Below are 24,958 nucleotides of genomic sequence, written 5' to 3'. Positions count from 1 at the left end.
CGACATCATGATAGCAAAAGATCAGATGACGAGATCCCGGATCTCGTCATGTTGACATCTTGTAGAAGAGATGATCAGATGACAAGATCCCGGATCTCGTCATGTCGAAATCCTTTAGAAGAGATGATCAGATGACAAGATCTTCGATCCATGATCATGTCATCTGATCATCTCTTCTAAAAGATGTAGACATGACGAGTTACGAGATCATGACATCTGATCATCTCTTCCAAAAGATGTCAACATGACGAGATCCAGAATCTCGTCATCTGATCTTGTGCTATCATGATGTCAACTTCCCAAGATAATTATCTCAACATCTCGGTGGCACTTTTAAGCTTCCATACTTTTGCCAACAATAGCACAATAATACAGTTAAATTCAAAATCATTAAGAAATACTTTTCAAATAATTTATGAAATAATACAAATTCAAAATTGGTATAATAATCAAATTCACAGAATCATCGATTGGTATATTCAGGCATGTGAGTGAAGCGAAAAAAAAGAAGAGGAAAATATATTAGTGACATTGAAAGGGAGCAGAATAATCACATGCAAATTGCCAAGGATAAAAAAAAATGACAAAAATACATTTTATAAGAAAGTACAAAATCAGTCTGACAAATGTTCACTCTTTGATCTTACCTTGGTTATTCTCAGCAAGAGATGGCTTGGTATCAGTCTGTTTATGTCTTTGTATTCGAAACCGACTCCATTCGACCTAGGATAGACAAAAGTATTTGTTTTAAATCTGCTTTTACTATCCTCACTTAGTTTATCAACATTGATATCAAACAAATATTGAGAGCAGATACATAAACACTTACTATATTGGAGTATTATGGAAGAGAAAAGTATCAATCAGAAATTTTTTTTTGCAAAAACTGAATAGGCTAATAAGAAAATTAGGCTTAATTAACAGCAAAATTGTGACTTTGAGCCTTGTAACACAAAAGATAGCATTAATTGTTCAATAAAACATGTCTTTATCTATTGTTACACCCTCAAGACTGATTTATCACTAATATGAGAGCATCATGGTCTAGTGTTATGACTCTCGTCTTTCAATCACAGTGACGTAGATTCAAATCCCAGCCATAGCGTGTTTTCCTTCAGCAAGAAGTTTACCCACATTGTGCTGCATTCCACCTAGGTGAGGTGAATGGGTACCCAGTAGGATTTATTCCTTGAATGCTTTAGCGCCTATATGGTGGCTCAGCTACAGCCGGGGTAATAATATAATACCAAGTATCAAGCGCAGTAGAGAATATGCAATTATAGTAGCTGCGTTATATAAATGGACCATATTATAATTCCCACCCCAAAATTTCAGATATCATAAATGAAGATTGCTGTTGGAAGATATTTTTAGTAGCAAATTCAAACTAGCACAAAGCTTCCTTGTAAACTCATTGAGTGGTATACTGATGATCAAACCTAGGTTTAACCCTAGTCCAAACTAGCATTTCAAACCCAAACTCTATGGAATGCTGGGCTTTATAATATTTCTTCCATATTTGTGGGAATTATAATGTATAATTAATCCATCAAAATCAATTGTATTTTTGCATTTTCCCATTCTTCAAATTTCATATCTCAATTAATTTTTGACAACTGTTTGTAACAGGATAAGAAAAAAATTCATTTGGTGAATTAGTTGACAACTGGCACTCCATAAAAGTGAGGTCTAAGTTAACCCAGGTTTCACTAAACCATGGCTATCTGAATATCAAACATTGCATCATGGTTACAACTATTACAACTATTATGGTTAATGCTTATGGAGGGGCCGACTGCACGAAAAGGTCTTCCAGGCTAAGGACCGTCTTTCGTGTCGCCCATCTTTTATGATGCGCTGTATGCGGGGTATTTTTGAAATACATGATAAACAAACAAAATTTTCCTAGCTAGCATTTAAATCAATTTGTACACAACTTCATGATATATCACATCATTTCATAAACAAAGATTTTGTTTACTTTAACGGATGAATAAAATATGTTTGCAGGTAATCTATTTAAAATGCGTTTCACATGGTGCATCATAATAAAATGGGTGACTCGAAAGACGGTTCATGCAAAGATCCTTTCGTGCAATCGGCCCCATATTTGAACACACAAACCTGCAGAACTGGATCATGGAGTGTGAAAGATTTTTGAACAGTGCTCGTTGAGTAGCCGCATCCCTTGCTCCATACAACGACCCTATCTTTGAAATAAAGCTCCTCTTCACAGTCCCCTGCATCTGTACACTCTCTTATCTGCCATGATTCTTTCTACATTGAACAGAATGATAATGGGTATAATCAAAGTAGTTGTCTGAGCTTGAATCAATTATTAAATGCCACGAATCTTAATGTTCTTGATAATTAGCTGCAATCATTCCTTCTGAAATAAACAAAAACACAATGATTACTGGCATTATCAAAAGGGCTCACAGAATATAAATAAATAAATTGAAGTGTTTATCTATTTACTCAGACCTTCCAACCTCTGTGAATGAAAAACTGTATTTCCCCCCCATCGCGGCACTCAAGCTGCATGCAATCTAAAATGTGCACTGATTTAGCTTTACCTATCTATTAACTGCCATGAATATCTTTAAAATGAAGAAAATAAAATGATATTGCATTATTATCATCACAGTGGCTAACTGAACAGAAAAAGACAACTTTAAGTTTTTATATTTTTATTGTGATTTGCCATGATTCTTTCGAAAAAAAAAACAAAAAAAAAACATAATTGGCATTTAATTATCAATTACTTGCTAGCTGAACATTAATGCATAACTTCATCTAATCATTATAAGTCATGAGTCTCTCAAAAATGAACCAGAAATAAAAAATATATTTATTATCTGCTATGGGTCTTTTTAAAACAACAAGTTGATTATTTCAGACTGATGTCTTAGCATAAATCCATTTAACATCTACAATGAATCTCTAAAATGTACAAAACAGAACAATAATTGGCAGTAATAATAATAATTGGATTTATATAGCGCTTTTTCCAGAGGATACAAAGCGCTGTTAATTGCATAAGACAAGTTAAGGTTTATGGTTATATAAGTGTGTTTTGAGATGTTTTTTGAAGAGGTTAAGAGAAGAGAGGTTTCGAAGAGATGGAGGGAGTTTGTTCCAAAGACGGGGGGCAAGAGATTGAAAGGAGTTGAAACCGGCCTGTTTTCTGGACTTTGGAATTACATAGGAAGGAGCAGCCGTAGAACGAAGAGAGTAAGTAGATCTTTGTTGCTGAAATAATGAAGAAATGTAAGAAGGTAGTGTGGTTGACAGAGACTTATAGGTTTGAACAAGTATTCGATAATGTATTCTATCAGAAACAGGTAGCCAATGTAGTTCATTTAGAAGAGGGGTAGCATGACACCATTTTGGTTTTTGACAGATTAATCATGCAGTAGTATCAGAATGGATATCAGAGCAGAAATAGATACCTTGATCTATTTACTACCTGCCAGGATTCCTCCTAAAAATGAAACAAAGTGATAACTGTGTGAATTCAAATCATTTTGTCTATGATGGACATGTGATGATTGGTAACGGGAAGCTGCTTCCGTATTTCTACGGGAATGGTGCAGCTCGCACTTTTGACTAGGTACATGTACGACTTGAAAGAGTGGACACCTTACCTCTGGGCCCTCACTGAGGGAGACATCCTTGAAAGCAGCCAGAGGGACGTCGTGATCGGAGACAAGGTCCTTCTGCTGGGGCAAGCCGTCTTGGCCGGGGTGACTGCGAGAGATGGAGCGACCGAAAGGGACATAGGCACGAGGCTCGCTGGCCGCTATCATGACCTGGATTGTGTACATAGAAAAATGACAAAGGTTGTAGTGACCGAACTAATTCCTTGATTTTTTTCTGTTTGATTTTCCTATTTTTCATCACCATACAACCAGTTCGGGTGTGGTGAAATTATGACACAGACCGCGAAACCTCATTACTCTTTGGGGTCACATGGGTCTGGTGTCAGTCCACCGAGGAATAATAGTCCTCCCCTTTATAATTCATTAAAGGACAAGTCCAACCCAACAAAAACTTGATTTGAATAAAAAAAGAAAAATTCAACAAGCATAATACTGAAAAATTCATCAAAATCGGATGTAAAATAAGAAAGTTATGACATTTTAAAGTTTCGCTTCATTTCACATATATGCACATCTCAGTCAGTATGCAAATGAGGGAACTGATGACATCACTCACTCACTATTTCTTTTGTATTATATTATATGAAATATGAAATATTTTGATTTTCTCGGCATTGTCATGTGAAATGAAATTTCATTCCTCCCTGAACACGTGGAATTCCATTATTTTAACATTTTGTGGTTCAAGCAGGAACTTCCTAATCTTCAAATTCGTAAAAATTGAAATATTGTATAATTCAAACAATAAAAAACAAAAGAAATAGTGAGTGAGTGACATCGTCGACTCCCTCATTTGGATGTAACTGGCTCGTTCACATTACTATTTTGTTAAAAATAAGCGAAACTTTGAAATGTCATAACTTTCTTATTTTACATCCGATTTTGATGAAATTTTCAGCATTGTGCTTGTCTGATTTTTCTCTATTGATTCAAATCAACATTTTTCTGAGGTGGACTTGACCTTTAATAATATATTACTATACAATTGTTGAACAGATACCCATAAATATAGATATACACACACATATATATATTATTCATTAATGTCAATTTTAACATTATATTCACAAGTATATCAAATTTTGATGCAATAGAATGTGACATCATTAATATTCAGAGATATATCAGGCAAGGCCCTGTAGCTTGGCAGTAACAACATCCCGCTCTCAACAAAAAACGAGGTCGTTGCGACTTGTTTACCCTTTTTTGGAAGCTGCACGTTAGCATTTGATCGCGTGTTTGCAGTTATTATTTACCAGCCGCTGATATAGAGGCTGAACATCTTCTAATGGCTGCCGACCATGAGCACAGCTGACCAGGACACACATAATCCTGAGCGATTATTATACTAGAGGGTTTTTTGTTTCCGTCTAACAATAAATAAGATTACACACTTCATATCTGCATGTCTCTGCGCCGTCTGTAAATGTCATCATTTTCTTTTTGCCCCTTATGAGTGAATGGTTTCGGCCGACTTGTGCCCCAAGTCCAGGTGAAGTGTATGCCGACAAAAATGGGTATTGACAAGAGACCGAACTTCAGACAGAGAAAGGGCAATCATTTATCCAAAGATCAACCAATATGCCAGTGATCTGTGTGCAGTATGCAACATATTAGTAGGAGCCAGAAATTCACATGATATTGAGGACAATATTGTAAAAAAGGACTGCTCTTATTTCGCCTAAGTTTTTTAGGGTTTGAAAAACATACAGTTAAACTGGAGGTTAACATTGTAAGTAAATGTACAAGAACACCTAAACTATATTTCGTCAAGAGAATATTGTCTCGGCGAACAGGGACGTTTCACAGGGGTTCGTTCATCCTGCGTAGCTTGTATGCATGGACCTATAGGTCCGTTCTCGGTATGTCATTGCAAACAAACCATCTCACACACACGTACTGGTATTCCTTCCTTGCTCGCCTTGCTTTTTGAGAGCTGTGCAACACGTGCATAGATCTACTCTCTCAGCCAAGGCGAGGCAAGTAATACGGCATGTTTGTGATGGTTTGTTTACGATCACATATACGAGCTGCGATGTTGGAGATGATCTTTTACATCTAATTTTAATTTACCTCAACGTTTTCATTCAAAAAAGGTTTTATCATTATTTAAAAACTAACACGAGATGTTGCTATATTTTTATATAGATAAATAATTCCCCGAGTTTCGTAATTTTGTCAAATTAATGAGATAAAAATTACATCTAACAGAACGAGTGACATTTCACAGCCACATGAAGTTTAATCGTCGGTGCATATCGCCTGCTGCTATTCGTTGAGTTGATTTGCCTTCAAGTTCGGATTATATTCACTTGTTTGTAAGTACAGTTATATCATTATTTTCCTTCCTCATAGTCAGAGGTAAGAGACTCTGTCTGGACAGTGTGGTAATTCATTTTCATGAATTCAATTTGGCCTGCATGGTGTAGCTAGCACTTGTAGCAGCTGCATGAGTTGGTAGCGAATCTGCATGTAATTGTGTTGCAAGTTGAATTGTCCGACTCATCATCATCGGCGTAATTCCCCCAATTTACCTCCAACTACGTCACTTTGTTGTTCAGTTCATCATCATTTTCTTCATCTTCAAAATCATCAATTTGAAAATCCAAATCTAGATAAAATTCTAGGTTTTCGTTTCATTTCGGGATCGAAGTATTCAGTGACAATGTGGAGAAAACGTACCCTCGCAACAGGTTTTGCATGCAAGTAGAGCTTCACGTGGGAGAGCCAATCACGCCTCTCGTACAGACAGTGACGTCATAAAAAATCCCCAATTTCGCGGACGTAATTCTGCATGTTTGAAGCATTCAGAGAGAGAACTTTAAACTATTTAATGAGTTTCATTGGTCTCAATGATAAATGATGGACACCATCATGTTCTCCTTTAATTTGATATATGATGCTCCATTTTTACGATTTTCAATATATTTCTACTTTAACTTTTCTTGTAAGTCAGCAAGCACAGCTCGCTAAAAATTTTTTAAATTGTAATTCTAAAAATTGTCTTGTCTCTGTAAGCATGCCCATTATTTTATCTCTGACACAATATTTCATCATCAACCAACCATTAAGCTTGTAAATATGCTTAGGTCAAACAATAGAAGCATCTCTTCTGAAAAATAATGAAGTGCATTGTTGGTATGCGGCGTAATTTCCTTGTGCCACCGACGCTTATGCTTGTGCACTTCTGGGTTAAAAATACACGTGGCTCTTCTCTGAAAAGATTCATTGTCTCGAACCAAAAACCAATTTTTTATTGCTGAAAAGTCTAAACTGTTGTTCATGTCCTCGGAATGTCTCCTTTTGTAAAACATGTTCTTGAGGGATGCAGCAAGAAATATGTATTGCAGACGAACAAATATCGCAACAATAAGTTACCATAGCCCCCTACATCTTGTAAATTTTCTTGTATTTTGCAAGGAAGTTAACAGAACGCAAATTAAGAGAATTTTCAGACATGCAAGAATACCTTTTGTTCTATCTCGATCTTGCGAAAACATCAGGGTGACCAGACGTCCCGTATTTTGCTCCTTTGCCCCGGCGTCCCGACAAACACTTACCTGGACGCCCATTTGTCCCGTATTTGAGAATATTTAACAAAGGGTAGTTAATACATTTAAAAGTGACAAATTTTCAGCAAATAACCAACAGATAACGAAGCAGAAACAACAATAAAATTGTTAACTGTAAACTTTTGCAAGTTCTGCAGTGATTTTGTTGCTAACCCAATTAAATACATTGCAAACCAACTGCCTACTGCCTGTGTGTGGCAGGCTACAAGCAAGGCATGGATCGGAGCAGATTCTCAATGGTGCAATGGTCACACAATAAACAGTTTTTCCACCAAAATAATCACAAAATCCATGGGAAATTTTATAATAATATTATGGATTCTCAGATTACTGATTTGGAGATGTAATCAGGGGAACAAAGTTATTGAGTTTTCATAACTAGATCTAGTTGTTTCAGCTTTCGTTTTGAGTCTTTGTGTGTACGAACCCGTGTGTTGGCTCAGTTGGCAGAGCGTCCGTCTCACAACCGGGAGGTCGGGGGATCCGACCAAAAGATGGGAGTTGCTGCTACCCTGTTTGGCATTCAACGATTAAAGGGATAGAGCCTCGTCGATCTGGCGCTGCACAGTGGCCCATGATCAATTGGGCAAAGCAAATTTTCAGAGTATATCATTTCATGTCTATTTTGAACAATAAATTATGGATTTATGATGCCGCGATGTTTCATCTAATTTTTAAGTTTGACAATGTTTCACTTTGAAATTTTATTCATTTCTAAAACACCAAATATCAGTATGATTTTTATTAGATTGGATTTCTTTGTTTGCTTGACGTTCAAACTTTTTTCCTCTTTCTTTCTTTTCTATCCTTCTTTCTTCATCCTTCTATCCTTCCTGCTTGCCCTTTTTTTGTTCCATCTGTCTTTATTTCCTAAACCTTTTCTTTCTTTGCTCCCTTCTCCCATGCTCAGTCTCCTTTTTCTTTTCACTCTTTCCATTATTTTCTCCTTTTTTTTCATTCCGCTCCTCCCTTCATTCTTCCCTCCTTTCTTTCTTATTCTTTTCACTTATTCTTTCTTCCCCCTTTCCTGTTTTCTTCTTTGTTTCTTTCAAAGAATGAAGGAGATAAGATTAAGATTCTTCACAAATATGACCCTGACGTTACCCCAAGTCTGCAACTTAATTCTCTCGCTAACTAGAATAAGGGGTCATGCACACAAGCTTTTCAAGGTTAGAGCTAATACATGTAAGAACTTTTTTTACATTGAGAATCTGCAACTAATGGAATAGTCTTCCTGAGCTTGTAGTAGAGTCTAAGGATGTATTACAATTTGAAAAAAGGATTGATTTTTGGTGGCGTAATGCAGAATTTAAATTTGATTATATATAAGGTTCCTCCCCCAGACCGCGCTAATTCTTCAGACATCACTGTTTATCATCAGGAGCTGGACATAGAGGAACAGAAGATCCTGCGTCCAGAACTGAACCTTATGTAATATTTTTCTTTCCTTGCTTCTTTCTTTCCTCCTTTCTTCTTAGTTTTTTCCTTTCTCTCTTTCATTTTGTTTTTCACATTTATTCATCTTCCTGTCCTTTCTTTCTATATTCATTTCAAAGAATGACAGAAAACCTTTTTCCTCTCTTTAATTCTAACTTTTGTTAACTTTCTTTTATTCATTTTTTATTTCTTTAGTAAGTTCATCTCTTTTCTTTCTCTCCTTCATTCTTTTGTTCTCCCTCCTTTCAAATTCTTCATATTATTTTCACAAGTCTTACACTGTGTAGCCTTTTTTGTAGATCTTTATTTTTCAATTGTCCTGTACTATAGCCCAACGTTAGCATGGTTAGGCCTATTTTGCCAGGTCACCCTGGCAAACTTTTGGCAAAAGAAATAATATGCGTCGTTTTTAACTTTACACGTAATTCTAGCTCTGACATCATGCACTCAGCAAAAGTTACAAGAAGATTTACAAGAAAATATACAAGAATTTTCGGAATACGGATTTTATTGTAACTCTATAAAGTTAAGACGACAATTTTAATACGGCCCCAGAACTCAGAAAAAAATAATGTTGTGGGACTGAGGTGACATTGGCTGGGTCGATGATATTGTCATTGATAAAATATTTTTTTAATTTCAATCTAACGTTAGTCTGGAAGTATCCATTATCGATTCTTCATAAAAATCATACTGTACCTCGTCTTCCAGCTTTCCCTCTAATTCAACAGTCTCACATGAATCTGAAAAAGACAATTCAAGTATTTTCACGGGCGGAATTGACATCAACTCAATGCTCAAACCAAATCTAATTTTACCGCGACGATTGCACGTTTCGGTATTTTGGATCGATCGTTCGCATTTGTGGAATGTCGCCATCTGCGTTCAGAATCTGGCATCTAAATTAGCGTTGATCGGAAAACGCGATCGCGAGCGGTACCCATAAATTTCCGGATAGTGGACGCTTTGGTATGTACTTTTCATTTATTTTACCCCAAATCATTCATGTTTGATATTGTGACGTGACTTGTAATAATGAACCCAATTATTTATGATAATCTCAATGAAATAGATAATCTTATATTGTCTGGATTGTGCATTTTGAGCCCCCTTGATGTTGCGTTTGAGACCTTCGGCTTCGCCTTCGACGTGTTGTTCCACATGTGTATTGTGTTAATAATGGGGAGGTCCCTTGCGTTTGCTGCCTAATCTCAGCGAGGCCGATTGTGTACGAGAGAGAGCTTGAGTGAGCGTACAGACAGTATTCAGTATTTATCGTATAGACTGTATTGTTGGCTTCAGATTTTGTAGAATGTAACTTTTATTCCCTTTATTGCGCTTTATGATATTTTCCACAGGCAGCCATATCCATTGAATCTTAGCAAACCATTCTTTGCCCAGATGAGAATGTTGGATGTGAGATAGAGGATGCAAATAAAAATTGCACTTTTGCAGATTGCATTTGAATTGCAAATTTTTGCAATTTTGGTCAATATCGATCAGCGGTATCAATAATGCCTCCGGAGGGGCTCTCCCCCTTCCTCTCGAAGGTGAAACTAGCTTACGCGTTAGTTATCTTAATTCTTATCCATTCCTTGTGCATTTATCACTTTAATAATAATAACATTAATAATGTGCGTTCAGGGGGCAGGGAATTGCCATTGGCATTCAACCCCCCTAAAGTGGAGCATTTATAATTGCATGATGCTTGGAGCGAAATTAATTTGAGACTAGTTTTTTTTCTAACACACAGTTCATGAAGGAACATATTCGTTTTGGTCAGTTTGCTCCTAAACTAAAGCTTTGATTTCAAGTTAAATTTGACAGAGACTCGCCCTTGTAACAATGACAACGGCAAGTTTTGACCAGCAAAGATGAGATTCGACTGACTTGATGGAATGACCCATATATGAGTGGTGATTCTGTTTTTTTTCTTGAGAAGAAAACTGCTATGCATTGGAATAGAAATTTGAGTGGAAGCGTCGTCGTCTCATAACCAGTTGGTCTAATATCCATTTCATTTTTATTCATTTTGCTCAATTTGACACTTAGTCCAATTAGACCAAATGGTATATGGACTAATTGGCTATTGAACTATATGGCTATTGGACCAACTGGTTATTAGACGGAATGGCATTAGACTTAATGAAAGCAGACCTTGTGGTGAGTGGATGAACTGATGGTAGACCAAATGATAGAAGACGAGTTGGCAATTGGAGGAGTTGGCATAAGAAGAATTGTTACTGGTAGCAGTCACAAATCTTTGACTCGCTATTACCTGTTTCAACCAGAGAACAATTTGGTCCACTGAATCTATTGTTCTCTGGATGAAACAGGTAAGAGTGAGTCAAAGAATTGTGACTGGTACATGTAGTGTACTGTAGCAATTGAGTCTTGGAACTGTTGTTGAAATGCTCTCCAGGGAATGCAGAAAGTGCATTCATTGTGTGCGGGCATGTCGGAATATGGTGATCGGGGACTCGGGGAAAAATATATACATCTAAAGCGCTCAGAGACACAAAGTTTTTTTTTCAGCCAGTTACTCATGTTTCATTTTTTGGACAGCAATATGACAAGATGTTAACTTTCCTTACCAGACAAGCTAATGATCTCTTTATTCCAAATTTCAAGTGCACATTTTCATGAAACACTATTCAATATGTCGGATACAAATTTTGGAATTCTTTATCGAATGAACTCAAACATTCCCCCACACTCCTGTCTTTCAAACATAAATATAAAATTTCCCTTCTTCCTCCTTAACTTCGGGTAGTTTTATATTTGCCTCCCCCCCTTTATAGGTCTTTTACTGTCTTGCTTTGTCTGGGTTTTTGAGGTCAAGTATCTCTTTCCTCGTACAGTATGTAATTTATGCATTCCATTTTTAATCTCTTTTTTCTTTTCATTGGGGATTGACCTTGATAGATCAATATGTCCTTTTTCAATCCCCTCCACATTTTGATTTTCTATGTATGCTAATGCATTATAAAAATTTTGTATTGTAATTATCTATATAGTATTTGATTGTATACATGTATTGTGTGTTTTTTACTCAATATATGGAAAATAAATTGAATTGAACTGAATATGTTTTCTTAACTTCTAAGGAAAGATGGAAACTTCGTATGTTGTAAAATCAGAGAGCAATGTTTATTTTTCATGCAAGAGACGGGAAACATGATTGCTCGCTTTCCATTTTGTCCAAGTGTCCTTTCAATTTTTTGTAGTACTTAGACAAAATGTGACATGGCCTTTAAGAGAGTATAGAAATGATCCTCCTTCATCACAATTTTTATGAAAAAATATCAAAGAAGCCCTGTGTAATTTGCAACTTCGTGGTTTTTTTTTCTCTTTAGTTGCACAGTGGCAAGTTTACTGATACGGTTTGATGTCCCATGGAAATTAGTGAACCCTCCCCCCCAAAAAAAAAATTGTTTGATCATTTAGTTTTTTATTTCTTTTCCACCAACTTGTGGAATTGCCTCTCCTTGATCATGGAAGTAGACAGAGGAGCTGCTTTTCCTCCGGCGGCAGCATTTTATAGGTATTAAAAGAATTGTAAGTTGGTGTTTAGAATGAAGAGATGAGTAGTCCGGGTATTTTTAAAATGTTTTTAAATAATTAGTTTCAAAATATGGCATGTTAAACCCTGAAATCTCTGATGTGAAATGTTTGCATGTACTACATCATTTCTTGACTTTTTTTGTTTCAGGTCTAAAGCAATTTTTTAGACCAAATTCGCAATGCCCTTGTTCATGGCCTGGGCATACTGTACATATATTTGTTAATAAATATTAATAATATTTTTTTCTGGGACAAGCTGTATGAAGGATTATCATGTGCAATGTTTATTTAGAAAAAAAAAAATTTCATACATGCAGCTAGTAGAGTACCGGTACCGTCTACGTGTAAATGTGTACCATCCTAATATTTGTTTGGACATTGTACATATACATCAACATGTGAGCTTGAGGTTTTGGAATAGCACCCTCTTTTGATAAGTTTTGTATCTATGCCTGGGCCCCATCTTACAAAGATTTGCAATTGATCCAATCAACCACAACTATGGAAAGTCAGCAATGTCAACATCTAAAAAGCATGTTTGTTCAGAATGCTTTCTAGATATGATGATATACATGTACATTCCTCATTTCTTTGAGAATTCAGTGTGCTTCTCTTTGTTACATTATGCAAATTTCCTGTAAAAAAACTATGATATTGGATTTCCATATAGTTGATGTTGATCGGATCAATTGTAACTCTTTGTAAGACGGCGCCCTGGTTTTTCTTTGAACATCCAAACTGGATTTTGGACCTACATTTTGATACATGTACGTATGTAATCTCCGGTACGTACTACATATATATGCTTTTCACATTGCATTTCCTTAACCCCATACTATCCTTAACCCCGGACTATCCTTAACCCCATACTATCTTTTTTTCGATTCACACTGTCTTTCTGACCCCCATACTATCTACTCAACCGTGGTTAATGCCTTAACCCCGGACTATCCCTCAGCTCATGAATATTGATGGTTTTACCAAACAGAGTGTGATTAACGTGCAATTCGACTTCTGTTATTGGCTAGTGCTTAGCCCCACTTTCCTTAGCCCTGTTTCGTTTTCACACTGCATCTAGCACCACAATAAGCCGGCTAACTCTGCTTTTTTGCAGGGCCAGATATTACCGTACTATTTACCGTGCTAGCCCACTTTGCTAAAAGGTAGTGTGAAAACGAAGTGGGCTAAGCTTAACCCCAGGAAATTGGTGGGGCTAAGACCCCCCTTAGCCCCACCAATTTAAGACAAAAGTGCAGTGTGAAAAGCATATTAGAGTAGCTCTATGTAGAGTAAAGTATGTGGTTGTGTTGAAATTAATAACTTACACTTGCAGATTTCATTTCACTTTTCTCGTAATGGATTTTACATTTGTAAGGAGAAAGAACCACATGGGTGTGATTTGTACTTCAGAACAAAATGGAAAGATCTTTCATCCTGCATGTACAGAACATGTATATGGAGACAAATCAGCTCAAAGTAATATTTTTACTTAGTAGAGATTTTGTAGAGTGTACTATAGGTAAATGGAACATGTCTTAATTCAAGTAGAACTTGATCTGCTTGAATCTTATTACCTATTTTTCATTTCCATCCAATTTAATATTGAATACTTAGAACTTTGATTTCACAGTTACAATGTACATGTATATCATGACTGAAAATCAACTTGATTTTGAGAATTGTTCAGTTGGCCTCTTGTAATGCTGACAGGCCTCTTGTTCTGTATGTTGACAGGTCAATTACAATGTCTGCTTAAATCAATGTCAAACCGTGGATCCTGTTTTTAGTGGAAATTCACCCTGACAAGAAGTTTATCGTAAAAAAATAACAGAAAAATGATTAAAATATTGGTAAAGATTTGAAGAAAATCCATCAATGATTTAAAAAGTCTTTAGAATTTTTTTTTTTTAATTTGTGATATCACATACAAGCAGCTTTGCATCGTGAATTGAAAATGTCACTTTCTTAAAAATTGAAAATGGGTTCATTTACTTTTAGTATACATGTATATCAAGAGATGAATTATTTCACACCTCCTGAATTTTTTTTTTGTCATCATGAACCATTAAAAAAAATGAAATTTATGCATTTTTAACATATGGGGCAGCAGAACAGCTGCTTGAAAGTCACAAATCAAAAACATAAAATTCTAATTCTATACTTTCTTAATCTTTAATGGATTTTCTACCAACCTTCACCAAAGTTTTTCTATATTTTCTGCTATTTTTGCAATAAACTTATCATCAGCGTGTATTTCCCCTTATTATTGGAAAAGGGGTCAGGATTCATAATTCCTTTTGAGTGCCACTCTACACGTAGCCTACAGTACGCAGGGTGTGACAAACCCGCTTGCCTGGGGCGAGTGAAAATGACATGTAGGCAAGCATTTCTCAAAGTCAATTGCATGATTATGCAAGGGGTTGTTTAAAAAAAAATGACATTAAATTTTAATAACTGTTTTGGATAAATCACAATTATTGGCCAATTATCTTTCATACAATGTCAATCCAGTAAAAAAGTGGTGGAAACATGTTAAATCGGTGCCAATGTACCAATAACTTTTCGCCAGGTAACTCGTTCGAAGAACGGCTATGGGGGCTGCCATCTTAATAGCTCTAAAGTACACTGTGTGCATGCACTACTTTCCTGTGCAATTTGCCAGTGACGAAGGCAGGCTTGGGAAACCCATTATTTCACAATGTGCGCATGCCCCGTACATCGGCGCAATAATGAATGAGCCAGCTGATTCTCGAGCTCACTGCAAACTTCAGAATTTGTTATTGGCCTCATTCTTAATCATTTCCAAGTGAGTAAATACATGTAAGGAGTCATGAGAATAAAATCTGCAATTTTTGTCATCATGATCGGCAGTGACTTTTATAGCTCCAAAGGTACTGTAGTCTGATACCCTTTTCATAAACCTATCCTCCAATTAGCCGCCTAAGAGTAATGCGGATAATTCAATAAAAATTGCGTTCATAAACTCCGAAAATAAGCCGCATTATTTTTACGAGCGCCCTTCCTGAAAAAGGCAGATAATCGCCATGACAACTGGACACGCCCCCTCCGATGCGGTTGTGTTGGAAAAGGGTGACCTTGTGACCGCACCATGGCAATTATCCGCATTATTTGGAAATGCGTTCATAAACTCAAAATCTTATCCCGATGCCGCTATTATGCGGATAATAGCAGCATCAGAGTAATGCGGATAACTCTTGTCCTCCTCCAATTTTACGACCAAATTATGCTGCTATTAGCCGCCTAATTCATTTTAATTGGGTTTATGAAAGGGGTATGAGTGAAGCTACCATCGAAACAGTAAAAATTAGCACATCCATTGTCTAGTAAAATGGCAATAAGAACTGTTGTCATGACTTTGCTTAAGTTATAGGCCGACATGTATATGTGTGTTTACTACATTGTACATGATTCTCAATTGTTTTTATTTCTCTTGACCTTTAAAATGAAGTAGATCTTGTATCATCATAAAAAAATAATTAAGAGCAAAATAATTATAAAAAAATTGCGCAAGCTACCAGCGAAACAGTAAAAATTAGCACATCCATTGTCTAGTAAAATGGCAATAAGAACTGTTGTCATGACTTTGCTTAAGTTATAGGCCGACATGTATATGTGTGTTTACTACATTGTACATGTACATGATTCTCATTTGTTTTTATTTCTCTTGACCTTTAAAATGAAGTGTAGATCTTGTATCATCATAAAAGAATAATTAAGAGCAAAATAATTATAAAAAAATTGCGCAAGCATTTTTTCTATTGGGCAAGCAATTAATTTGTAATCCTAAAATGGCATTTGTTTTGTACAACAAGCTTAAATTTTATGCGATTTGGTCCACTGAACACAGAGGTATGTATGAGCCTAGGACTGGGGCATTCTAAGGACATTTTGTCATAAAATTCTATTCTTCCAAATCGAGAGATATTCCATTCTGAAGAAAGGAACAATTTAGTTATTAGGAATTCATGAAAACGTTATTTTTGTATTTATTAATCTAATAAGCCTAATGCAAGACTCCACATTAACTTTTTTTGGTGGTGGCCCGTTCGGGCCACCAAAACCTTCAAATAATTTTTTTTGGTGGCCCATTAGTAAAGTTTGGTGGCCCGAAAAATATAAAGAAAAACATTAATTAAAAATGAATAAAACAAACTGAAATATTCTGCAGTCACTACCATGTACCACTATTCTTTGTACATCTTGTATGTAAATCGTGCTTGCTGTTATTTTACTTTGCTTATTTTGTGGTAATATATAAATTGTTCTATCATTGTGAACATGAAATGATTGAGAGAATAAAAGAATTGTATTGTTCCCAGGTTGTGTGGACTTTTAATCTCCGTATAGACACACACTCATAATGGTAAAGTAAATAAATAGTGCATATAGCAAACTCAGATTGATTTACAAAACAATGATTTTCCTTTCTTCCTTATTGATCGTAAAACCTAGATTATGCAGGCCCCAAATCCAGTTTATTTTCCAGCATATTATAGCAGGAGAAAATCACAGAAAATATGCTGCAGAATTAGAACAATGTATAAAAGGGGGAAATAAACAAAAATAATTTTTAGAATAGTATATTGAAAAAAGAAACAAAATTTGTTGATATTAAGGCCCGATAACTACATTTTAAGCACTTTTGTGATTATAAACAGAATGCATGGATTAATATATTTCTAAAAATTAATGAGAGCGCTAATCGCGATGTCAGAATAAGTGATTTTAAATAGTTTGTTTATACATAGCTTATTATGTAATTATTGAGGTATACATTACTCACCAATTAAAATGCGAGTGCTGGCTGATAGGTTTTGACAATCAAACTTGAAGAGATATATTTTTATATATTTTTATTTATACACAAAAATAATAGGTTGAAAATTCGTGCAGCGCAAGCTGAAAATGTTGATCCTGAGACAATAAAATAGACATAGTACATAACACCTTTTCAAAGTCAATTTGTAAATCAATCAAAGTAATGAAAGCATGATGTCGGAGCTGAAATATGTTTTTATATATTGACTTCAAGACTTAGTATTTTAAGCTCCATATCAGCCTTTTGAGGAAGAATCTTATGAAGGCCTATCTCGTCAAACATGCAATACGAGTGCGAAGCGCAAGTGAAAATATTATATAGTGATATGAAAGATTTTTTAATTTCATTTTCCATGTCTTACCCTCACCTTATTTCATTCTCTCCTCTTCCTCTCTTTTCCCTTTTGTAAATTCCTCCCTCTTATTTTGCTCTGCCAATAAGGGGGGGGGGGGGGCTGGATCCGCCTATGTAAATTAGACAAGCAAAAAAAAAAAAAGAGGTTTCATTGCAAAATGGAGGTCATTTTGGTGCCAAAAAAATTGATCATCCCCCCAAAAAGGGGGGTTCAACAAAAGATTTTGGTCATTTTTTCTTACATTTCTTCTGTCTGACACACCTACCAGAATTCCAAGGTGTGCTGCCTATGGAAAATAGTACATGCAGCACCCCTGGGAAAAAATCTTTTGGTGCTGAAGCACCCCTGCTTTCCAGGGCCAAGGAAGTTTCCCTCCCCTACTCCCCTCCCCCTTGCTAGTGAACTGATATCAATAACATATTAATAATATAAATTATATTAAAGTGATTGGTTAACATTGGTTTGACTTTTTAAAAATGTGAGCTAGAAGGTCACACTTGTCACCTGTGTCTGTGATATGTTACAAAAATGAAGCCCAGAAAAAATTGCGGTCGAAAATAATTATTTAGTGCTTCAAAAATTGAAATATAAAGTGACCGGAAACACCATCTTAATTTCATTCCATACACTTATGTGCACTATTTAGGCATCTACAAGATGCCTTATTTACAAAATCGGTGTTTGCCTTGTAGTTTTTGCTTTTCATTCTCAAAAATGGTTGTTTTCAGGGTTTATTAGTTCTAATACATGCACTTGTACACATGTTTCATCTTGGTTTGAGAATTTTTTAAATCGGCTGCTCACAAAGTTAAACAATACCTTTAAAACTATGTAAGCATGTTTCATGATGGGGATAAGGGGGGGGGGGATAGTTACACAAAAAGGAAGACATTTTAATTTCAACACTTTGTCTTTCCTGAATGTTCATTGGAACACATGTCTCACGAACAGAGGAAATAATGTAGTATCATTTTCAGAAATTAGATACTGCCTCATGTACATGATTGTATTGTAACTTCCCCATTAAGTGCTCACTGTGGAAATCAGTGAATTTGAATCATGAAGTAAAACACAAGGTGACCAAGAAGGAACATCTTGTTGAATATTATTACATGCAGTTTTCAATATTGAATTAGAGAACAAGTCCACCTCAACAAAAAGTTGATTTGAATTAAAAGAGAAAAATCCAACAAACATAACACTGAAAATTTCATCAAAATCTGATGTGAAATAAGAAAGTTATGACATTTTAAAGTTTTGCTTAATTTCATATTTATCAGTTATATGCACATCCCTGGTTGGTATGCAAATTAGGAGACTGATGACGTCATCCACTCACTATTTCTTTTGTATTTTATTATATGAAATATCAAATATTTAAATTTTCCACTCTTTGTCAAGGGAAACAATGACTAATTCCTCCCTGAACATGTGGAATTTGCATTGTTTAAAACTATATGGTTCAGTCAAGTTGGTCCTTATTGTCAAATCTGTAAAAAATGAAATATTGTGTAATTCAAACAATAAAAAACAAGAGAAATAGTGAAGGACATCATGTCACTGAGATGTGCAAACTGTTTTGTGTAAAGCGAAACTTTGAAATGTCATAACTTTATTTTACAACCGATTTTGATGAAATTTTCATTGTTATTCTTGTTTTTTTTTCTCTCTTTTTATTCAAATCCACTTTTGTTGGGGTGGACTTGTCCTTTAATAAACACTGTACGGTGTTCATGTATATACCGTATGTTTTTTTGTTCACATTTTCAAAGAGAAAAGTCACTCATTTGATGCAAAGGGGGGGGGGGGGTGTACATGTATCACTGGTTCACTTGTATGTATTGTACTGTACTAAAGTAATCTATCTTGATATATCCAGTTTTCAGTAACTTGTGAAATTGAACAGAAAAAGAAAAGTAGTTTAAACGAGGGGAAAATGGGAAGAAAATAATTAAAATCAGGGCACAAGATAAGGTACATGTACATGTATCTCATGTGGTCTTAATATACAATGCAAGTGCGAAACGGGGGCTAAAATTCTTTGATATTCTATATGTCCTTAGACAAGGCTCGACATTAGCGGTGGCCCGGGGCCACCAAAAATTCATCTCGGGCAACCATTATTGAAAAATTTTAAGTTTTGGTGGCCCAAATTGGGCAACCAATAATTTTCAAAGTAGCGCAATATTTCTCCCGATTTTGCATGCATTTATCAACTTTCTACAGTTCAAATTGCAATCCGATTCGTCATGCGCCTTTTTTGGTAATCTACACACAAATACACACACACAAAGATTGCATAGTCATGACAGTATGTAGGCCTACCGCTAGCATACAGTAACTATTATTCAGCCGGCCACGCCAGCTCTCTGGCTGAGCTTTGCACGCATGAAACCACTGCAGCTGACTGTGCGCTAGCAGACTATTCACACTCAGGGAGCTACGATACGAAATGTTACTGCTAAGAAATCTTCCCCAGAACTTTGAAAATCTACGTCAAAGTCACATTTTACACCAATGAAATGCCCTTCTACAGTCCATATTACTGAAACCTGATTTTTTTGCAAGCATTATAAGGAAGAATTATGACCTCTCTTTTGACTCAAAAAGACCGATTTCCAAATGTATTTAATACACATAAAACACATAGGTGAGTACATCACAGTCCCACATGTGTTGATATTTGGTTTATTTCGAAGCTGTGTCTCTTCTAGCCAAAAATAAATAGCTTCTTTCTTTGTTTATAAATGACTTCTTAAACCACTCTTAAGGAAGTAAATACTTTGGAAAGGCATTTCATTGATATGATATGTGATTTTTTTCCATCATTTTGTCAAATACAAGGAAGGAATTTTCTCACTGTTTTTTCCAGATAACTTTTGCCGTTTTCTTATTTTTTTTCTTTCATTTTTTTTTACAGTGATTAAACCATTTATACCGCTTCCCATTGAATATGCCTGATTAAAAAACATGTTTCTTCTGAATAATAATCATAATAATGATTTCCCCCATTTTTTGATAATTTTGTCTTATTCATTTTTCTTACATTTTCTTTTGCTTTTTTCTCAAACTTTTTTTTCCTGTTTGTTTTTTCTTTCATCATTTTTTCATTTGTTTTGTTTCACTTTTTCATTTTTACAATTTTTGTTTTCTTTTTTCAATATACTATTCTAAAAATTGTTTTTGTTTATTTCCCCCTTTTACACATTGTTCTAATTCTGCAGCATATTTTCTGTGATTTTCTCCTGCTATAATATGCTGGAAAAGAGAAAATAAACTGGATTTGGGGCCTGCATAATCCAGGTTTTACGATCAAAAAGGAAGAAAGGAGAAATCATTGTTTTGTAAATCTATCTGAGTTTGCTATATGCACTATTTATTTACTTTACCATTATGAGTGTGTGACTTTACGGAGATTAAAAGTCCACACAACCTGGGAACAATACAATTCTTTTATTCTCTTTCAATCATTTCATATTTACAATGATAAAACAATTCATATATTACCACAAAATAAGCAAAGTAAAATAACAGCAAGCACGATTTACATACAAGATGTACAAAGAATAGTGGTACGTGCTAGTGACTGCAGAATATTTCGGTTTGTTTTATTCATTTTTAATTAATGTTTTTCTTTATATTTTTCAGGCCACCAAACTTTACTAATGGGCCACTAAAAAAAATTATTTGAAGGTTTTTGTGGCCCGAATGGGCCACCACCAAAAAAAGTTAATGTGGAGCCTTGCCTTAGAACTGAAGATTCTGAGCATTTTTTATAATCATGAACAAAGATAAGTATCCAACTAAACAATGCGAGCGCGAACGTGAAAAAAGACTCAATTAGGACTGTTTTTAGTGATTAATGAATAGGATACAGGTATCACCAATTAAATAATGAGAGTGCGAAGCGCGAGCGAAATTTTTTTTAAAAAAAATCTATTTTCCAATTCTTCCCCTCACCTTTTTCTTGTTTCCTTTTGGGGTTGGGCCGGCCGTTACGAGGCTGTAAATTACACATCATGCAAGGCTCAATATTAACTTTTTTTGGTGGTGGCCCATTCGGGCCACCAAAACCTTCAAATAATTTTTTTTGGTGGCCCATTAGTAAAGTTTGGTGGCCCGAAAAATATAAAGAAAAACATTAGTTAAAAATGAATAAAACAAACTGAAATATTTTGCAGTCACTACCACGTACCACTATTCTTTATCTTGTATGTAAATCGTGCTTGCTGTTATTTTACTTTGCTTATTTTGTGGTTATATATAAATTGTTCCATCATTGTAAATATGAAAAATGATTGAAAGAGAATAAAAGAATTGTATTGTTCCCAGGTTGTGTGGACTTTTAATCTCCGTATAGACACACTCATAATGGTAAAGTAAATAAATAGTGCATGTAGCAAACTCAGATAGATTACAAAACAATGATTTTTCCTTTCCTCCTTTTTGATCGTAAAACCTAGATTATGCAGGCCCCAAATCCAGTTTATTTTCTCTTTTCCAGCATATTATAGCAGGAGAAAATCACAGAAAAATATGCTGCAGAATTAGAACAATGTGTAAAAGGGGGAAATAAACAAAAATAATTTTTAGAATAGTATACAATGTATTGAAAAAAGAAAACAAAAATTGTAAAAATGAATAGATCTAAGTGAAATAAAACAAAAGAAAAAATGCTGAAAGAAAAAACAGGAAAAAAATTGAGAAAAAAACAAAAGAAAATGTAAGAAAAATGAATAGGACAAAATTATAAGAAAATGGGGAAAAATTTTATTATTAATATTATTCAGTAGAAACATGTTCTTTAATCAGGCATATTCAATGGGAAGGGGTATAAATGGTTTAATCACTGTAAAAAAAAGGGGGGGGGGAATAAGAAAACGGCAAAAGTTATCTGGAAAAAAAAATGAGAAAATTCCTTCCTTATATTTGACAAAATGATGGAAAAAATTCACATTTCATATCAATGTAATGCCTTTCCAAAGTATTTACTTCCTTAAGAGTGGTTTAAGAAGTCATTTATAAACAAGAAAGAAAGAAGCTGTCTATTTATTTTTGGCTAGAAGAGACACAGCTTCGAAATAAACCAAATATCAACATACATACAAATGCACATTTGGGACTGTGATGTACTCACCTCTGTGTTTTATGTGTATTAATGCATTTGGAAATCGGTCTTTTTGAGTCAAAAGAGAGGTCATAATTCCTCCTTTTAATGCTTTTAAATAATCAGGTTTCAGTAATATGGACTGTAGAAAGGCATTTCATTGGTGTAAAATGTGACTTTGACGTAGATTTTCAAAGTTCTGGGGAAGATTTCTTGGCAGTAACATTTCGTATCGTAGCTCCCTGAGTCTGAATAGTCTGCTATCGCACAGCTACAATGTAGCTGCAGTGGTTTCATGCATGCAAAGCTCAGCCAGACAGCCGGCGCGGCCGGCTGAATAATAGTTGCTGTATGCCAGCGGTAGGCCTACATACTGTCATGACTATGCAATCTTTGTGTGTGTGTATTTGTGTGTAGATTAACAAAAAAGGCGCATGACGGATTAGATTGCAATTTGAACTGTAGAAAGTTGATAAATGCATGCAAAATCGGGAGAAAAATTGCGCTACTTTGAAAATTATTGGTTGCCCGATTCGGGCCACCAAAACTTAACATTTTTTCAATAATGGTTGCCCGAGATGAATTTTTGGTGGCACCGGGCCACCGCTAATGTCGAGCCTTGCATCATGGGTATAATACCTCTTCTTACTTTTCTTTCTGTTTTTCATAGTTTCTATCAAGTTAAAGAGTACACTTTTTCCGCAGGTTGTCAAAAAATAGGGGGGGGGGGGCTTGGCCCCCTCCTGGATCTGCGCCTGAGGGAGATTCTTTATTCATATACAATTTAGGAATATACATGTACATGTATATCTAGATTTGATTTCATGCTGTGAATTACAAGGTACATTCACCTTTTCTCTAGATCTGCTTTCCATGATATACTTTACATGTATGAAACACCATTTCCATTAAAGAGTATACACCCCACCCTCCAAAATGCAATCAATCTGGATTTTCAAAGATAACTTAAGGATTGTTTGCTCAGTACCAGCATTTTTAAACACTGAATGAACAGTCAAAGTTCAAGTTTTTATCCTATGTCTTATGAGCAGAAGTGAAAGAAGATTTAAAACAATATTAGTTCTCGCCGCCTAACACACTACAAATTTACACAGAATAGGCAAGTGCCTGGGAGGAGTTAGCCCAATTTGATGATCTTTATTTGCATTATAAGGATCACTGAATTATTTACTTGTTAATCAAGTAAAAGGTATTATTTCAAAGTATCAACCCAACTCTGTGAAATACATTTTGAAGTTTCTATATTAATGACTTACTGTTTCTCGGCTCTCACTTTCATTTCATTTGACTGCTTGTTTTCATGTGTTCCGGTGCGGAAACAAACATCCAATCATTGTATAGAATCATCACCCTTGAAATTGGCAGCAGTCCAATGGATACAGTTGAGGCTGTACCCAATCATTACGTCAGACGGTCAGGTTCAGACAGGCACAGAGAGAGAGAAAGAGAAAGAGAGAGAGACCCGCTCGTCTCTGAAATATTGAACTTTGTTATTTAAAGTCTGGGCATGTACATTCGTGTACGGTACACATGTGTATAAAAAGCCGGTGGATGGTGGGAAAATGAACATAAGCTCACTGCTGCATCCATGTTCTGCATCAGACTTGTCTGATCTCATATTGGTTGCTGCTTGCACCTTTCATTAAGAAAAGAACATCAATCTCGTGAAATATTTCCTTGCTATTCTGCTAAAGGCACAGGGAAGAGAATCAACGAGGCGTGGGTGATTGTATTCTTGAATTGTGTCTGTCATTGACAAGTGAGATTTGTCTTCATATTTGATACGCCATGACTCGTGGTATGTGGCTCCGACGTTCCTCAAGCAGAAGCAGGGTATGTGAAGAATGATGTACATTTCTAAGATATACATGTAGTACGAGGTTTTGTTGTAGTTTACTGTCATTTTCACATGAAAAACAGGAAAAAAAATATCTACACAAATAAAATATTCTCTATTGTACATGTATTTCACTTATGCCTGTCCGTCCGTCTGTCCCTCCCTCCGTCCGTCAATCTTTTCCTTGTAAACACGATAACTGCAGTTTAACTTAACCTATGCTCATATAATTTGGTGTGCATGATACTAGCATGGATACCAGGAAATGTATTGAATTTGAGGTCAAAAAGTCAAAGGTCAAGGTCACAGTGACATGTTTTCATCTTACCCTTCTGAAGTCCTTGTAAACGCGATAACCTTAGTTTAACTTAACCTACACGTAGGCTCATATAATTTGGTGGGTATGATACTAGCATTGGTCCCAGGAAATATATTGAATTTGTGGTAAAAATGTCAAAAGTCAAGGCTCCAATTTTCTTGCTCAACCAATAACTCCATTTTCCGCTTTACAGGCGGGCGTATTATGTGCTCGCCCTATAGAGACACTCTTGTTAATTTATAAA

At 35.5% G+C, this 24,958-nt stretch overlaps 2 protein-coding genes across 3 annotated transcripts in view; one reads left to right on the top strand and one right to left on the bottom strand.

Moving 5' to 3' along the window:
• Positions 1 to 9,630, bottom strand: part of LOC121418349 (anaphase-promoting complex subunit 1-like) — a 70,498-nt gene extending 60,868 nt beyond the window's left edge. Inside the window, exons 1-4 of the mRNA XM_041612163.1 lie at positions 9,371 to 9,630; positions 3,648 to 3,812; positions 2,125 to 2,277; positions 648 to 723 (exon numbers count right to left, since the gene is read on the bottom strand). Coding sequence (XP_041468097.1) covers positions 648 to 723; positions 2,125 to 2,277; positions 3,648 to 3,812; positions 9,371 to 9,550 — 574 coding nt within the window. The 5' untranslated portion in view covers positions 9,551 to 9,630. The remainder of the gene's footprint in view (positions 1 to 647; positions 724 to 2,124; positions 2,278 to 3,647; positions 3,813 to 9,370) is intronic.
• Positions 9,585 to 24,958, top strand: part of LOC121418348 (poly [ADP-ribose] polymerase tankyrase-like) — an 83,899-nt gene continuing 68,525 nt past the window's right edge. The window contains exon 1 of one of the 2 annotated variants that reach the window (XM_041612162.1): positions 9,585 to 9,640. Coding sequence is in view for 1 of the 2 variants with exons in the window: in XM_041612161.1 (XP_041468095.1) it covers positions 24,347 to 24,391 (45 nt within the window). In the remaining variant the exon portion in view is untranslated. Of the gene's footprint in view, positions 9,641 to 24,130; positions 24,392 to 24,958 lie in introns of those variants that run through there. The other variant, XM_041612161.1, reaches the window with a different exon arrangement.

The sequence above is a fragment of the Lytechinus variegatus genome, chromosome 7, assembly GCF_018143015.1.
Source record: "Lytechinus variegatus isolate NC3 chromosome 7, Lvar_3.0, whole genome shotgun sequence".
Lineage (NCBI taxonomy): Eukaryota > Metazoa > Echinodermata > Echinoidea > Temnopleuroida > Toxopneustidae > Lytechinus > Lytechinus variegatus.
This window is presented reverse-complemented; position numbering and strand designations above follow the sequence as displayed.